Here is an 18,527-nt window from a genome sequence, read left to right on the forward strand (position 1 = left end):
GTAAAAGCTCAAGGAAAAAAAAAGTTTAAAATCACGTCATCTAATCTGAAAAAATTTAAGTCTTGAATAGAGTTATCATCTTGTGATGATAATTTTATATCACTACAGGATGGAATTAAATGTATTTAAATGTTTCTTTTAATTACAGTGCTGAATTTCATGGGGTTTTGATATTTGATTTGAGGATAATTGCAACATCTATGAATACTTTTTCAATTTAAGTTAATGATGTGCTCTCATTTTTAATTGATTGTTTTATCCCTTCTGAGAATATTAAATGACTTGTATGTAAGATATATTGAGATTCATTGGTACCATTGACATAATTTTTTCAGTACGCTTTGTCTGCATCTATTGTAAATACTTTTAAACCATGAAGAAAAATGTTTAATTAAAAATCTTTTGGTTCCCTTTTCAAATTACAGTATTATTAACCCAGCTTTCCAAACATGGTCCTTGAAGCAGAGCGTTACAGGGGGAATATGTGATCCATTTTCCTCCTGTGGAATGCAAAACTCAGTACTGTTGGCTCAGCAGTGTGATATGTGTTATCTCATAGAAAATTTCAAAATAAGACATCAGAATAATTCCAAAACAACTACATTTTATTGCTGTTTTCCTTTCCTCTATAGTGTTACTATGTAGACCCTGTTTCTTCAGATGGTTTTGTTAAAATAGACCTCAGTTGTGTTTGTGAAAAGTGGGACTGCAGACCCAGGGCAATGCAGTGAGACAGGGTAAGAGCAGACAGCGAAGACCGCAATCCCAAATATGCACTCTCCCTTCCGCTTAGCAAATGTAGCCAGATGCTAGCAAGCCATTATTGCCAGCCCATCTCAAAGAAAATCAATTTGCTTTGTTTCAGTTTGCTTTTGTTTCTCACTCATTATTTATAACATTTGTTTGTAATTTTTGTCATTTTATAGAGCTTCCAAGAGCAGCTGTCAGGATCTTAAGCAACATGACATTCCTTTTTGTGAGTTTGTCATACACAGCTGAGAGTGCCATTGTCACAGCTTTTATTACCTTCATTCCCAAGTTCATCGAGTCACAGTTTGGCATCCCAGCTTCCAATGCCAGCATCTACACTGGTAAGGCATTGCCACGTAGTACAACGTTGAAATGGTTGGCGTTCTTTGACTAAAGAAATGAATCAATACAGGAATGAACCAAACCCATGCTTTTTAGAACAGGTGATTGGATCCAGCTTTGTGCATTTGGCTAGATGTTCAGGCTGTTTTTTGATGTTTGCTACATGTGTTTAGTAAAATGTGAACCCGTTTATATTGTTAAAAGGCTGGGGTCCTTTATATAAGCCTAAACAGATATTTTCTAATACGTGAATGGTCTTCAAGGGGCAAAAAGGCAACAAAACAAAGCTAGAAAACCCATAGGCATTACTGTGATTTGTGTGCCTTAAAAGATATTTTAAAGCTGTTCTTATTTTCTGTGAATTTTAGTTCCTCTTTGATCTTTAAAATATCCTAATCTTTCTTTTTTCCCCAGTGACGTATTGTTTATCTGTCCCATCCTTCAGTTATCTCTCCCCTCCAGGCTGGTGGTCTTCTGCCTATCTACTTATGAACATTGAGTGCGCAATGATCTAGTCTAGCCAGAGAGCTCCCCGAATCTTCTCCCACCTGCCATTGCAGGTCTGAGGCCCCTCTTTTGCAGGTGTGGCGCTTCCCCTGCTGCTGTGGCAATGTGCGGCCAAGTCCAAATTCTAACAGAGCTACAAACTATAAAATTTTAAGCTTTGTACTGCTTTTTAGGAGGGAGGGATGGGAACTTCCCCAGAGAAAGGGGCCAAAACGTTGTGCAGAATTGGGGCCCATGTCATGCAGATCATCTCCCTTCTCTCCTAGCTGCATCAAAGACACTTGTCTCAATACCTCTTTCTTCTTTTGTGCTTTTAAGCATCTTTTCTGCCTTCTCTATAGTGCTTCCCATATAGAATAGCTGCTAACTGGTAGATTAGTTCTTTGCTCCCCCATACTTCCAGATACTGTACCTGAGAAGCAGTGATGGAGTGGATAGTGGATTGTGGGAACAGGGGTTAAGTATGGGCTGAAGCTGCCCAGGGGCATCAGTCAAGGAAAAGACAAAAAGTGGTAGAAGAAAGAGAGACAAAGGCCCAGAGGCCTCACACGGGAATCATTTGTCGCTTGCAGTGGCTGGAAGAAATGTGAGGAGTCTTTCTAGAGGCGCTGAGGGGAAACATCAGAAGCACCACGTGGTGACTTCTGTTTGAGAGCTTGCTGGGTTGAGATTTTCTTCAGGGCATGAAATCCCTGCATTCTGTATATAAGGAGGAAACATTGATTGATGGGACTGTGATTCTGTCTGAAGCTTAAGGCAGCTACACATGCATAGGAGTTTTGCTGTAATGAGTCTTGATGGGACTGCTGCTCCATAACTTGCTTCGTTTTCAGGATAAACCAGAAACGTTCTTGCCAGACAAAATATTCAACAGCCAGTACATTAAAAGAGGAAAAAATGATGTGATCCTGTCCAGGGTGTGAAGCTATTAAAATGTATTGTTTTGCCTGTTATAAATAGCTTGATAAAGACTATTATAACGAATGAGAAAAAGAAGATGAAATAACTCAGGAGGGATGTGCAACACGGACAAGTGGTCACTGCTTCCACAACCCCAGCTCCTAAACTTAGCATTAAAGTCAACAGTTGTTAATAATTTTATAAATTCTTTTTGTAGGAAAAATGGGAAAAGGAGACTTGGATATTCTGTGTTAGATTGCTCTGGCTAATCTAGTAAAAGACATGTCCAGTTTACAAACTTCTGGTTAGCAAAAGGAGGACTTGCATGTTACTCATATTACTACATTTATACTTCATATGTACATTGCCAGCTGAGTACATGTGCTTGACGAATCTCTCCATGTGACTGATGTAAATTTTCTATTCATCATTTCCATCTCAGTTCATAAGCAGTCTCAGTTTGTTTCTATTTTTAAACAAACCTGGCATTAATCATCAGCAAAAATGCCATGTGCCAAACTTCATGTCTTGAACTTGTGCAGCTTGTGCTGCAGTCTTGTCTTGTTTGGAATTTTTTTTTGTGTGCAGAGCAGTTGGCATTCAGCCTTCAGGCTTTCTCAAGTCCAAAAAGGTTGGTCTTTGACTCTAAGTTACAGATAGATCTTAGACAAATCCAGGGTAAACTTTCAGGTTCTTTGCTAGCAGTTTTACCTGTAAGAAAGAGTTACAATGGAAATAATTTGAAATTTGAAGAACTGCACACTGTATATTATAAAACACCACTCTGGTGACTTCTGCTAAAATGGTTACAAACAGATTGGATCTACATTTAGTTTTAGAAAAGGTGTAATATGTCAGGCAGAATTGGTTTGAAAATCTCCACGGTCTTCCCTTAGCGTAACCCGCTTAGCAGATATTGCAGTTTTCTGTTCCCAGACTATTAGTACCTGTTAAGATCATCTTTTGCCGCTGTGAAAAGCCTCAAGTGCTGCAGCATCCTGACAACGGCAAAAAGGACAAAGCTTGAAAATTGCTGACTGAAAGCCGATACTGCCTCGGAGCACTGTACCCAGGAGTGTATTTGGCACACGCACAATCACTGTAAGCCAAACTGTCATTGTAAAATGAAGGAGAGTTCAGTACAACAGCTTAGTATCAGGTCTTAAGCTTTATTCCTCTCAATGACTTTGAAAAAGAAGAATGAATGTCCTGATCAGACGTACACGCTTTGCTTTGCCCTGGAAGCTCACCTGGAAGCGCACTGTAGTCGCTGTGCTGCTTTGACAGTGCATCACTTCTGATTTCACATCCCCTGTGGAAAGAGCGCAGCAGAAGGATGAAGAGTTTGTACTCGGAGCAAAGGAACCTGTCAGGCTTCCTGACACACAGGAGGGAATGAGCGCTTCTCCCTGCTGCCTTCACCACAAAGAGTGGAATCTGCTCCTGCCCTTCCAGTTCCTCCCAGAGAGAGAATTTTTCCATCTCCATTTTCAGTTTGCATGGAGGAATTGGTCTTTATACTTCTTCTGTGTAGGCTTTCCTTTACCTTTCCATCCTCCAGAATGAGCGCGAGGCAATTTGCTCATGTTTGTCTCCTAATTTTTTATGTCCTGATCTTCATGGTGTGGCAGAGGATGGATGAAAACAGCAGTGCAGTATAACTCACTAATGGAAGAACCACTAACCGGATGCCTCACAAAATATTTACATGCTCAGTTTTGACAATGTACTAGATGTAGACACACACAGTCTCAGTTCTAGTGAAAGGCTTTTCCAATATATGTGTCCTCTGGAGAATAAGAAAGAAAAGGTAAATTCAGGTCCAAAAGAGGTTAAGAACTCAAAGCTAAGGTGGAAGTAAGAAGAATGCTGAGGTTAATTTATCATCACTAAGCCCTTAACCTGGGCTAGATCCTTAGTTCTTATAACTGCTGTAGCCACAGATTTGGTCCATGGTTTGCCTGACAGGGATGGTTTAGAAGGCATTGCAAGTGATCCCAGTCTGCCAGATTTCTGACACAGATTTCGTAGAGCAGGACATGCCTGGTAGACTCAGATGGCTGAGTTACCATTTTCACCCAGAGAGAACATTTTCAGTGCAACTGAGAGGATTTGCATTATTTCTTTCCCTCATTCATATTCAGTCATTGAAAGTGAGAGATACAACAGCTTCAGAGAGGTAACAGCTTTGAACTTTGTGAAAATCATTTAATTCTCCTAGAAGGACTTACACATTTAAATTCTGCTCTTATGAGAAAGACTGATTTTGTGTCTATGAAGGGTTATTATTAAGAATCTTCCTCATGAAATGACATTTTATTTTATAATGCCATTTGTGATGGCAGTATAATTAAGGTGGCAACTATTTTTACCTCTTACTTTTACTTTCACGATCTCAACATTTTGATAAATATGATGTCCCCTTCACCTTTAGACAAGTTATCAGTGAATGAGAGTGCTTTGCAATAATTTAAAGATGTTTGCAAGCGATAATCTTACTGGCTTCTTTAAAAAGAAGACCAACATCTTTAGGAATTTGGATTATAAAGTTTAGCTTTTTCTCCCTAGAGGCAGCTGCCAAAAGTTGTTCAAATTCCATATTTATGTGGAATGCATCTGTATTAGCAAAGACCTTATTTAAACACCTTCTCACCTACCAGTGAGAAGCAAAAGCCAAGGGAAGCAACAAGTGCAAGACATTCACTGACGAAACCACCTCAGGCCCTGGGAAGTGAGGGCTGCCCGGTGACGGGTTGCTGAATCGCCACCTTATAACCGCAGCAGCAGAGTGACAGAAATTTCGTAGGCATGTCTTTTGTGCCTTAAACTTATCCTAAATATTAATTCTAGTATCTTAATTTCTTACATCATGTTTGATCAGTTTACGCTTCACGTGGCTGTGCTGAGATGAATGGGGCTGCTGATGTAGGAAAGTGCTGTTCAACTTGCCTAAAGTATCCAGAAGGCAGAATTTGCAGCCAGGCTCACGCACGCACTCCCAGGTGGGCACACTTGTGCTTCCCTGGAATTAATCATGAGAGTAGGAAGAGGAAGATTCGTGTCCATATCTGGATTTCTTCAAATTTTCAGTAATTGAACTGGAGTAATGTGTATTCCTTCTCCCCATTCTAAAATAAATACAAAGCAACGTTTCTGCCTGTTAGTACAATAGTTCTCTTATAGAGCTTTGGCTGCTGGTAATATCATAAGGAGGCTTTTATTAGTTCTTTGACAACACTCCAGAGGTTTGAAAAGTCTGACTCACTTTGCTAGCAGACAGTAGAGATCTTAGTACAGCATTTGCAGCCATCTAATCAGGGAATTAAATCGATATTTATGTTTTATTCCATTTTTGTAGGTTCTGTTTTAACGTTGCTCGAATTTCTTCCCCACAGGTGTGATTATTGTCCCTAGTGCTGGTGTTGGTATTGTCCTAGGCGGCTACATTATAAAAAAACTGAAACTTGGTGCGAGAGAGTCTGCAAAGTTGGCTATGATCTGCAGTGGTGTCTCTCTGCTGTGCTTTTCAACTCTTTTCATTGTTGGATGTGAAAGCATTAATCTAGGGGGAATAAATATACCTTACACGACTGGGTAAGTATCTTGGAATCATCTGTGGCAAAAACAGTTTTTTCTAATAAGCCTGATAAAGAAACGTAAAAAATGCTGATGACTGATGTACTGGAGAAGCCACACGTTCAGATGAGAATTCGGTGAGTTTTGTAAACACATGCTGTTACTGTATGGCCCTTTGGTTTTACATCTAGCTTATGTAGTACCCCACCTTTTCAAGGGATGGAAAAATGCATTAGAACAGGCTTCAGTGATTTTTACATGAAAATAGGAACAGTATCCTCTGTAGGTTGCTCAGAGTTTAGTTGGTGCTTCAAAATGTTTTCTTTTCTGCTCATGAAAATTATGAAAATACTGAAGGGATTATAGACATTATTTCTGAATAGGTTCGTTTATTATCATCATAGTAGTGTTTTAGGTCTACAGTCTCTATTTGAGAGGAATCACTTGGGCATGTGCTGTTGACATTAGTGGTGTGTGCTGCTTCTGAACCCCTTACTAGTTGTATGAATGTCCTCCAGCGCTTGCTGGGTCATCATCAAGACAGCAACTAGATCATAACCCTTAAAGATATATTGAGAATGAAGCAGGCTGTCATGAAAGATGGTGGATGTAGGAAGGTATTGGGAGTGAGGGATTTAGGCTGTCACATTAAGAAATGCACGGAAGGGCATTTGAAAAAAGGTGAGGGATATTTGGAAGGAAGACAGTGTGGTAAAAGTTGTGAGAAGGTGTTTCACTGGAAGGTAATTCCTCAGAAGCCTGATCATGAGCTTTTATTTTCTTTCTTATTTTGTACATCAGCTTTTCCCCAAAATTGCCTTCTTCATACAGCTTAAACAGAAGAACAGAATAAGCATTTGAAGCATGTGAACTTGTCTGAAGTGATGTTTTTCCCTTTGCTTTTACATCTGAGACAGTGTCTGCCTTTTATTTATGGCTAGGTTGATGGGTATCGGATCCATTTGAGTATCTTGCTTTTAAGGCTCAGCTTTGGACTCTTAACATTTTGAGGTTTGGAAGACAGTGTAGAAGAAGTGTGGAGCAGGAAATGAGATGATCAAATGGGGAAAAACAGAACTACAGTGGGGCAGTGAACAAGACAAGTGAAAAACAAAGAGGAAAAATGGGAAGCAAGGGAGGAAGAAAACAGGCTCTGTTTACACGGAGGATATTTTGCATTGCATGTTGCTGGGTGTTACTACATTGCTGTCAAACCCTGATCCTAGAGCAAGGAAAAACAGCAACTAAAAGTCACGAGCTGATGGAAAGCTGGTTTACTCCTTTGTGTTCTTAATACCTACAGTTAAAGCTTAGTGCAGAGGGCCTGACTGTAGAGGGGGGAGCATGGTGATACATCCTCGTCTGAGCATAGTGGGCTGAAGAAGGAGAGAACAGGGATGGGAAGGGGGTGGAATGCTTTGATTGTCTACCTTCTATTGATGTTTGTGACAGCCTGTGGGCATAGATGAAGAAATGAAAATCATTACGAATTAAAACATAAATTTCAGATAGCAGTTAATTGAACTGAATGGCAAGTCAGAATGTCTCTGACTGGCTAATGAGAAGGTTGTAGTTTTCTGTTTCAATTTCTAAATTGAAGGCAAGGCAAACTATTGCTATGTTACACATAACCTTCACACTGGAATTGTAAGAGTATCTGATTTTTTTTTGCAGGAAGCAATAGCATTTGCAGTAAATACATAGCATGAGTCGAAATAGGCATCTATTCACACAGCTGTTCTGAAAGTAACAGCAGTAGCATTACTTCTTTACACCATTACCTAATTGTTCTTATTGAGAAAAGAGGTGAGAGATGGTAATGGCAAAATTCTCAAAAGCGTTGGGGTACATCAACTATTTGAAATCAGTATAAAAATCAGTATGCTTAAACTGTAATGTTGTCAGAAATTGAGAAACACCAGCATGTTATAAAGCATGGTTCAGGAGTTTGCAGCCCGAGCCCTATGTGTTTGTTTTAATGCAGAGATAAAATACAAATTTATTATCAAAATGGTAATAAAGAAGCAGCACTACCCATAAATGCAGCTTGAATATCTACATGATAAACATTCTCCTAATCCTCATGGTCAATCATTTGATAGCTTCAAATCATTTACTTGGTGGGCAACTCTTCAACTCAGACATCTAAGAATGTTATTGTTCATGTAACAAAAAAGCATGCTTTCATTTTGAGGTTTAGTAAAACACATACTTCATTCTCTAGTTCCAAGGCAGTGCAGCATTGTGACCATCAAAGCCACTTCAACAGGCTAGATCTGATAGGAGAAGCAGTACGGCTACTTGGTTCAGAGTGAATGTCTTGCATGATGCTCTACCTTACCATGGCTATGCTGGGTCTGATGTCTGAGCTACCTGTGCTGGCAGCAGCTCAGAGATCTCAGCTGCATTGGGCGGTGTAGACATAACCTGCAGGAGAATCTTCTCTGGACAAACATGTTCAGTTCTGCTGTTCTTTTCTTCTACATTTAAAAAGTAGGGTTTTTTCTGTGATAAACTGAGCCATAAACCAGTACAGAGAAGGGTAAGCTGCGTGTTAGTTAACATAGAAGTATGCACATACCAGTACTTAGCAAAGTAGGCAATGATATTTCATAATTCAGTGTGTTTCATAACTCAGTATTTTTCTAACTTTACCAGCTGTGAGGAAGTGGATGGCACCTGGAGGCATACACAGATTAGAATACATCCGCAAGATTTTCTGCTGTTTTATGTTGGGCACAAGCAGTTTTGCCATTGTTATTGTGTCACCAGCAGTTCGCTATCAGGAAGGTCAAGGGCATCTCTGCATCTCAGCTTTTTAGGACCTGTTGTTCTGCACCCCAGCCTTGTCTCTGAAGGCATGTTTGATATTTAGACATAGTGTAAGGAGCCTTATATCAAACCACAATACGGCATCCCTTCTCTTGCACCATAACCAGCATCTGAATGGGATGTCCTGAATCAGTGAATTGTCTCCTTGTTCAGGCAACTTTTGAAGATCTCCAAGGAGAGAGACTCCACAGCCTCTCTGGGCAACCTTGCCAGTGCTCGGTCACCCTCATAGTGAAAAAGTGTTTCCTGATGCTCAGAGGGAACCTCCCATGTTTCAGTTTTTGCCCATTGCCTCTGGTCCTGGCACTGGGCACCACTGGAAAGAGCCTGGTTCTGTCCTGTTTGCACCCTCCCTTCTGTTATTTATGTATATTGATGAGATCCCCTGAGCCTGCTCTTCTCCAGGCTGAACAGTCCCAGCTCTCTCAGCCTTTCCTTACAGGAGAGATGCTCCAGTCCCTTCATCACCGTAGTGGCCCTTCGCTGGACTCTCTCTGGTACGCCCATGTCTCTCTTGTACTGGGGAGCCCAGACCTGGACCCAGCACTCCAGGTGTGGCCTCACCAGTGCTGAATAAAGGGGAAATAGCAGATAGCAGCTGGGTTGGTTTGGTTGTAGACCTGTCTCTTCCATGTTTTGTGATACAAGGCAAGTAAAACAGGCTCCCTGGGAGCTTACTCATAGTGACAGATTCCTGGATTAGAACAGTTCCATCTCTCATTTTTCTGGTATGTAATGAATCAAAACAGGCCCTTTCTGCTTGCTTTCTGTTGTTTTGGTGCAATTAAGGTTTAGTTAAAACATGCATTTGACTTACTGAGGCACTTGACATTTAAAAAAATCTCCTATTCTTCCTCTTGTACCACTGGTTTTGGTTTCTGTTATTCTTGTCTCTCTTTAAGTCCAGTTAGGCAGTTGGATCTCTTAACTTGAAAGCAGTGACTAATTGGATCAGAACAATAAAAACAAAGAAGGAATCCAACTAACACAGTGAGAGGGTCCCTTGTTTGACAGCTACACATAAATTGCGTCATTGCTGCGATTCCAGCTGCTTGCCAACAACGACGCTGCAGATCTCTACCATCCAGAATGGCCTTCAATACCAAACCAAAAATATTGCTATCAAACTAAGATAATCCTTTTTATTATATAGCCCAGTATTAAGATTATAGAAACTGTATGATGAGGGATTATCTCCTTTCCTTTGCAATTCCTTCATCCTTTAGGTTACTACAGCGATCTAAATAAATACGAATAAAACCATGTGCAAACCGATTCTCTACATTCTACCAAAATGTAGTCAGGCACTGCTTTGTTCTGTTTGTTGTTTTTTTTTTTAAATTGCATTTCATTTATATTGTAACCTCATGGGAAGAGGGTGCACCTTTTTTTTCCAATATGTGTGCATTGACTGCCAGCACAATGAGGTTTCAGTCCAAACCTGGGTATCTGAAATAACAGGTCACAGCTCTAAAAATTCCAGGCAATAAATCTTGCCTTATACTTTCCCTTTTCTTACTTCACTACTATATCACAAGCCTTCCACAGAGTAATAGTTGGAGAGGAGAACAGGATTTTGGAAAAAAAAAAAAATGTTAGGAACTAGAGTCTCTTTTATAGTTAGTGACATCTAATAAAGGTCTTCTCTTTGTTAGCTTTACCAGCATCGTGTCATGGAGACACAGAACAGTCTCCCTGAGAAGTGAACAAATGCAATTTGTCAGATGAGAGTCAGGGTTTTGTCCCAGCATACGTCTTTAGCAAGCCTGCAGTTGAACCTCGTTAATGAAAGGAGCGACGGCGTTGTTTGTAATCAAAAGAATAGTTCAGGAAACGCTGTTGCTTGGGGCTGGTTTCTGTTAGTGTTCCCGTGCCTGACGGGCGTCCTTGGCAGCTCAGGGGTAGCAGCAAGCGGGGCAGCTGTTTCTCAGACATCCTGTGCGTCTACAGCAGTGCATGCATTGAAACTAAGCCGCTTTTCCCACAGGCCAGCTCACGAGCAGGACTCACTAGCTTCGGTGCGGTTTCCATAAGAGCCTGCTCTTTCTGACCAATGCAGGTAAATCTGCCATGTGCTGTGCAACTATTCAGGGATCAATGCTCTGTTTTCCTTTGTGGGGAGCAGGCAGCTTCCCAGAGTCTGATTAGGGTTAGTAGAGTACTTTGGTTCAATTTATTGCTGGAAAAACAGGTACCTTCAAGAAAAAATGATCTCCTACTGAGAGGAGTGTTCATAGAAATGTGTTATGATATATGCTATATGGTAGATCACATGTGATGAAAATGGGGTTACATAGGTATGTGTCAGTAGAGATTTCATGTCTCCAGAATCACAGAATCACAGAATCATTAAGGTTGGAAAAGACCTTTAAGATCATCAAGTCCAACCATCAACCCAGCATCTGAATTCCTTCATCCTTCATTAGTTTCCCACCACTGAAGGAGGAACAAACTATGGGTGAACAGTGAAGGTAATAAAGATGAAAGCTTGAACCTCTTATAACTGTCTGATAATGAGCTTTTGGGAACAGAGGTAATAGATGATTTTGTGTATTACATGTTCTTGAAAGGATGAAAAAAAATCTCTTTGCATGCAAGGCATTGTTGTAAACAACAACAACCCTCCCCCCCAGTAAACCGTACAGAGATTTGCTGAGGTACAAAAGGTGATGAAAGCTGGAGATACATAGCTTGCAGTAGCTTGTTATTAATTTGAGCCTCTTTGCATATCTGTAAACTTAAGGCTTCTTCCGGGGAAAACAAAAAAATGCTCCTGAGATTAAATTTTCACAGTGGTCTCAGTTCAGTTTCCAGTTTCATGCTTCGCATTTCTGGCATGCCTGATTTCATTCACTTTTATTTTTAAGCTGCTTTCCTAACCTCTGTCCCATGGTAACATTCAGCGATGCAGCTGAAGCGAGTTAGCTGCGTAAGCGGAGCGAGCCGGGAGCGGGCCAGGAGCGGGCTCTCCTGCCTGCTGAGCAACACGACCCATCTGCTGCCCGGAAGGGTTTTACGTGGTGGAGGGATAAGAGGTCAGAAGAATGCATTTCCCAGGGCGGGAGGGGTTGTGGAGGGGAAGCCGAGCTGTGCCTTTCCCTGCAGCCTGGGCTGTCCCCGGACCTGTCCTGGGGCAGGGTGGCAGAGCCCTGCTGGCAGCCGGGACGTGGGCATGAGCGTCTCCCGGGCAGGCTGGGGAGCCACTGCTTACCCCAAGCATTCCGGCATCTGGGACATCCAGCTCAGCAGGCTGCCGAGGAGCTTGTGAAACTCCAAAAATGCTGCCTCTCCTGTTGGTGTGAAAAACTTCTGTCACTGTGCTGCTGAAATCAGTACGTTCCTGAGGAATGTTTTGATGATTTGGTGTTTTCCATCGGAGAAAAGGTTCTGTTGAGAGATTACTGGAAAAGTCTGCCTGTTGGTATATGACGTGTTGCTGCATATTGCTTTCTGGAATCCAGTGTGATATAATCAAGTTTCAGCTGATAGCTAAGAAGGCGACAGAACCAATATCAGTCCTGGATATTTAATTTCCTACTCATGCTGCAACTTGTTTCTAAAACTGTGCCTTGCTTGTTTATGGCGCAAGAAAGAAAACACTCAGAAAGGCTTTGGTTAACATCCAACCAGACCATAAAGTGTAAAGTAGCGCCAAGAGCTAAATTTGTGAACCTGATTTGTGTGATCATTAGATAGTCAATAAATATTTAAGAGCTACTTAGTAACATTTGATCAGCTGCAAAAGTGCCCAGCTGGAAAGACAAGCATATTCACCAAAAGCAAATAGTGGTGCATAAATACATTAAAAATGAGTCAAGTGGAAGCCACTAAGCAGCAGTCGTACTGCTTAGTGTCACTAACGACAGGCGGTGCGGTGACGGACAGCACGGGTGACAGTCGCTGTGTGTAGAGTGGCTCCTGAGCCAACTCTGGATGTAGCTGGGTGTGGAAGACAGGAGCAGAAGAACATCCCTTGTGGTCTGCGGGGTAGCTGGGATGCAGTAAGTCTGATGTTAGCTGTTTACCTTCACAATGGTCCTGCCCCTGCATTACAGATGTGAAGACAAGCCAACAGCAGCCCTCGTGGGGCTCTGCAACCATGACAGGATCTCGAGGATGCAGCCACAAACCCAATCCAGATTCCTGTTTAGCTCCTGCCTGGCTGAGGAGGTGCTAAAATTCCTTGGATATCTCCTGCTCTGCTTAGGGCAGAGATACTTGAGCTAGTTTTTCACAGCAGTGGCCTCTCTGTGGCACCATTGAGCAATACTGAGAGCAGGGCAAACAAGGCAGCACAGTTAATTCAATATTATGCTGTGGTGCCCGGTGTGGAGAGGTTGTGCATACCAACATAATTCCCAAGGCAAGATTTTTGCTTACGGCGCATGTGCAAATACTCATGCCCCAAGAGAGCTCAGTACTTGTCTCTGTCTGGTCTTGCAGATTCTGCAGGGTTCATACTGGCATTTTTTCTCAGAAATTCAGGTCTTCTGGACTGGACTGCACACAGACCACAGGCAGAAATAGGATGGTGCCTGCAGCCCCACTTACCACTCAGGTGTGAGAAGGCAAAGGGCACAGTAATCTCCTGGACTCGGGGATTTTCAGACATATATTCTAGTCTCTGGAAAAGGCCTTTAAATTTCACTCCTGCAAACATTCCTCTTTATCCCATTCAACCATGCATGCATTGCTTCAGTATTCTTTGGAACTGGGTTTTTGTATCTAATTAGTGGAATACTGGATAAATGATGCAATGAAGGACACTTTTTGCTTCCATTTGTGAAAAAAATGTCAGCTAGTTTAAAAGTATCAGGCAGGAAGAGGAAGGAGGGACAGCCTTGTGTCACGGAGCTAGGCAGATCCAACCTCTTGGGAGAGTATCCAGAAGCTGTGACCCTCTGTGGATTGAGGCCAGTGTGACTGTAGCCATGAGTTGCAGCATCTTGCAGTCTGTGAAACACTGGTGAAAGGTGGCACATGGAGTATTCAAAGTAATTTTTCGAAGTAAGCTAATGACACACCAAAAGGTTCTGGTACCACTGTAATAAAACCCACAAGAAAAAAAAAACCCAAAAATACATTCTTAAAGCACCACCTTTCTTCACTGTTCAGCTACCATGCACTCTAGCTATGAAGAGTCACAAAACCATGCAGATGAGAGACTTGCATGGCCCTGTCTTCAGAGCTAAACTAGGTCTCTGCCATTGTGACTGCTGTGGAGAAGGCAGAAGAGTGCATTGACTGAAGAAGGACTTCGGGACATGGTTGAAGTATGTGAATTCTTTCCAAAATGCAGATTAAGCATATTTTGGACTCTTCAGTCTCAGAGATTAGTATAGTTACCTATTATCAAGGACTACTGAAGTGAAATAAGCTATTTGTATTTTGGCCAGAGTCCTCCAAGTGACCAAGCATAGACTCTTGTGTGGTTTTAGGGAGCCAGGTAAGTGCAGGTATTTAAGCTGCTGTGACTCAAAGATGGAAAGGGAGCATTTGAAATATGTCCAAATCCATAAGGGATGTATGTGTGTTTCCCACTGATACGCACTTTAGTAGCATTGGCCACTATGTTTAACAGTTATTGTGGAGGAGGAAAGAGCTGCCTGATACTGTGTTTTTGCTAGGAGTTCAGGAAATTGGTTGCTACAAAAGCTGCTCACCTTCTGTGGTAGCCTCTATCCAGGTATTAGTCAGAGAGAATCTGACTCTGAACTCCTGATGTCCCCAAGAGCACCACAATCACTGCACAAATGGATGGTGGATACAAGGGACGAGCAAGGAGAAAAAGTGAGGAATGTATAGAGATGCTAAAGAAGGAAAAAAAAGCAAGAGAGGAACCTAACTTTAAAACCTTCTGAAAGGAGATTTCCCTTGGAAGAAACAACTTCAGTCCTGGTCCCTGCTCCAGGTGTTGCTTGTAGATATGGCATTAGTTATTGATGAGACGAACGGGATTGGGAATGATGGAAAAGAACGATGGAAAGAGACGCCATTCTGCAGCTTGCTGATAAGAACATCATAAAGGAGATGTAGGTTTGAACCCTTTCAGGTTGAGGAGGAACCCCAGTGTTTCCACCTCAGGCAATGCAGAGCTGATGAAGAAGAAGAAGCTTCCTCCTCCACTTCAGAAGAGATCTGTTATAAGTCCATGAAGTGTGGTATGTCTGGAGAAGGTTATCAGCACAAAGGGGCAGCTTTTTGCTCCGTGTCTAGGAACTCACTGAGCTGTCTGTAGCGGGCACTGGTATTCCTGTACGGTGTCGGGGTGCAGAGTGCAGCTCCCCACACTTCTAGGACCTTGATCACTTGAGTTGCAGAGTTCAGCTGTCTGAGTCCATGGTCAGCTCTGTCACTTCTAAGAGCTGTTGTGAAAGCTGGCGGCAAGGGCCTACCCTTCCTTCCTCTTGGACTTGCTGCATGATCATTGGACTGAGTCTGGCTGTGATCGTTGTCTCTAGACCCAATTCTGATCTGGTCTTGCCATCACTCTCGGCTCCCATCTCACCTTCCCTTGGCCAGGGTGCTAGTCAGAAAGTCATTGGAGGGAGGTCAGGCCCTCACTTCCATGGTCTGAGTTTTTTGAGATCTTCAGAAGGGCCAGCTGTCCTGATTTCTTACAGAACCTGCCTTTCTGACCTTGGCACCTGGAAGGACTAAAAACTTTCATGTTTAAGTATTGCAAATTACAACCCTTAAAATAAGTGGTTTGAAACTGGCCCTCTATCTTCTGAAAAACTTGTGCGTTGCAACATTGACTATTGTGGTCCCTAACATTTGGGTACTTTGAGACACAAAATAGCACTTACAGGCCCAGAGTGCAGCTATGACAGAAAGTAACATAATAAAATGCGGGTTTTCCTAAGTAACAGGAGAAGCTTCAGGTGAAAACGTTGATATCAGCTGCTTTTCAGTTTTCAGTGGCTTCGAATTGCCTTACACAGTGAAGAGGTAGTGGGAGTGCAGAGTTCAGGAGCCATGATTTCTTTAGACAGAAAGGTATTTAGGAAGTAAGAGCTAGGGTCCTTAGCCTCAGCCAGCCCTACCACTTGGAAATACATTGGTATGAATAAGGTCATTCAGGTAACTGTTCCATTGGCTTAATGCATTCATGTTGCTGACAGTGTTTGAAACCCAGATGAAATTCCAAATGAGATGCAGAAAATTGAATCAGCAATGAACCACACTGCAGACTCTTGCTTTTCCACTTATTAAATTAATTTAGCAACCTGAAACAAGACAGAGAGCATGGCAAGTGTAGTAAAAATAGGTGTAAATATAATATGGGACATTTAAAAGTTCATGCTTTTTATAATTTGGCTGTATAATGACAACAGAAAATAACTTGCATTTCAAGGTGTGTCTGCATATATATCTAAGCAGAACAGTTATTTTCTTTTTGGTAGCTGAGCTAGAATGTTCAGTAATAGCATGGATAAAAGGTAATACTTTATGTCTATACCTTCAGGTACTTCTGGCATAATGCCTTCAGGCAATACTAAATGTGATTAGATTAGATTAGATTAGATTAATTAACATTAGATATGATTTATTTAATTGCAACGACAAGATTTCACCAGAATTTGCAAGTATTTTCATGTTGGCCATAGGAACCTCTTGAATTTATTTTTTCAGGAGCCTTCATGTGTTCAGAATTTACAAGCAAAATAGTAGAAGTGGGGGCTGTCAGATAAAGCTAGTAACACACAGATTCAAGGGAAACAACAGCTTGTGTAACAGGCCGTGGACTGTTGAAAAATCCTTGCTGTTGGATGTTGTAGATGCAAAAAATTTAATCTCAATGGGAGAAGTACAGGGAAAAAAATGGGGTTTATTAACTAAAAAAACACATCAGGCTTAGAAGATTTTTGGATCTTATGGCTACTGTTAGAGACAGGATACTGGTGAAGAGACAACCGTGGTCTCAACAGCCATTTTCATGTGTTTCTAAAGGTTTTCACAGAAAATGTACATATACAAAAAAAAGTTTTCAATTAGTCTTTAGCCAGCCAAGGAAAAAAAGCAATGCTACAAAATTCATCTGAGCAATCCTAGTAACTGAAGGGGTCAAAGGTAGTATAATAGCTCTTGGTAAACTAGCCTGAGGTTTTCAAGAAATATGTCAATTAAAAGTAAATGACTTTTCAAACCAGTTATTTGTCAGAAAAATAGGAAAAATCAACTAATTCCTCATTAATGAGGAGCTTCTAGATTATTATCTATTGATAATAATAGAGATTGACACCTTATGTCCTCTGATATTAGCTCTATATACACTGGCTCCAGTTATGCCAGTCTGTTTTTAATTTGGGAACACGCTCGTATCCATTTTATCTTTCCTTAACTCTTTCATTTTAACTCTCTCCATTTCTCTGTAATCAGAATTTGTATATACAGTTATGTAGGGGTGTTTACTATTCTTTTCTTTCAGTGATGTTGCCTTTTTGCCTGCTAATGCTTTTCCTCCTTTGTTTTGTACTCCAAGCCCTTACCCTACCCAGGAATGTTAAAAGTACAGTGTCACCTTGGGCTTTCCTTCCATGCAGGGAGTAGTTGGGTGTCTCCTCCAGGGTTTGTGCCCAAAGCTGAGCATTTTTAAGTGACCTGAGAGTTGTTTTGGGCAGGGCTGAAGTGAAGTAGGGCTGGTGACTGTGTGACTTCGTCAACCTGAGTCAAAACCTGTGATGGTGACAGCCAGCAGTCAGTTGTAACCAAAGTTGGTTTCCTTCTACTGATAGCAAAAAGCACCATTTAATCAGTAGGTCATCACCTTCTGATGAAAAGTCTGTGATCTTACAGATATGGACTTTGTTATTACTAAGGCCTTTGTCACTTCTGGATTGAACTGCAATGGTACTGATATGGTAAAGTAGATCCACAGTAGGGTTGTGTGTTTATAAAATCTCAATTCCAGCCATGGACACTCAGCATGAACACTGACACTCAGCAGTTCATGCTGGCTGCCCCTTGGCAGCTCGGGATATCAGATATTGGTTCTGTCTTAGGAGTTTTTCTTGCTTTGGGACCCCCAGCACCTGGGGCACTGCCATCTGGGGAGACCAAAACTACTTCCAAATGACCTGCTCTCTCCAGACAGGGCCCAGAGGTGCTAGCTAGAGGAGAGACTGCATCAGGAGAGACCTGTAGCTGCCTCAGTGCAGTGCTTCAGTTACAGGAGCCATGGAGCTCAGATGAGTGCTGTGAGCTACTCCCTTGGTTGGGGTCCCTTTGCACATCCATCCCATTGTGAAGACGTGCCCAGGCTGGCCTGGCTCTTGCCAGTGAAGAGGTGAAGAGTTGATGCACTTCCCTGCTGTGGCAGTTCAGATCTGTTCAACCACTTGTTTGGAGCAGCAGCGATAGATAGTGAAGAGCCTGCTTTTTGTGGGGTGTGTGTCCTTCAGCTTTGAAATTCCCTTTAGTTCCTTCTGAGCATACCATTAAACTCTTCTGGGGAGGACCTAGAGAGTTGGGCTTTAGCAAGATTTTGGGGAATGGTCCAGGGAAGCGGAGTAGTGGCTCTTTTACAGACATTTAGTAACAGCACAGCACTCTTCCAGATCTAGAGAGATTCCTGTAGGTTTCACATATGCATTTAAATAATACAAGTATTAAGTTTT

General features: G+C 41.8%; 1 protein-coding gene across 1 annotated transcript in view; it reads left to right on the forward strand.

Annotated features, from left to right (window-relative positions):
- The window catches only part of SLCO5A1 (solute carrier organic anion transporter family member 5A1), a gene marked incomplete at both ends in the record, with an annotated part of 72,750 nt that overhangs the window by 46,350 nt on the left and 7,873 nt on the right, over positions 1-18,527 (forward strand). The window contains 2 exons of the mRNA XM_081996760.1: positions 927-1,091; positions 5,895-6,093. Of these exons, the coding sequence (XP_081852886.1) occupies positions 927-1,091; positions 5,895-6,093 (364 nt within the window). The remainder of the gene's footprint in view (positions 1-926; positions 1,092-5,894; positions 6,094-18,527) is intronic.

Source organism: Phaethon aethereus, assembly GCF_964289735.1.
Source record: "Phaethon aethereus genome assembly, chromosome: 2".
NCBI classification, from domain to species: Eukaryota; Metazoa; Chordata; class Aves; order Phaethontiformes; family Phaethontidae; genus Phaethon; species Phaethon aethereus.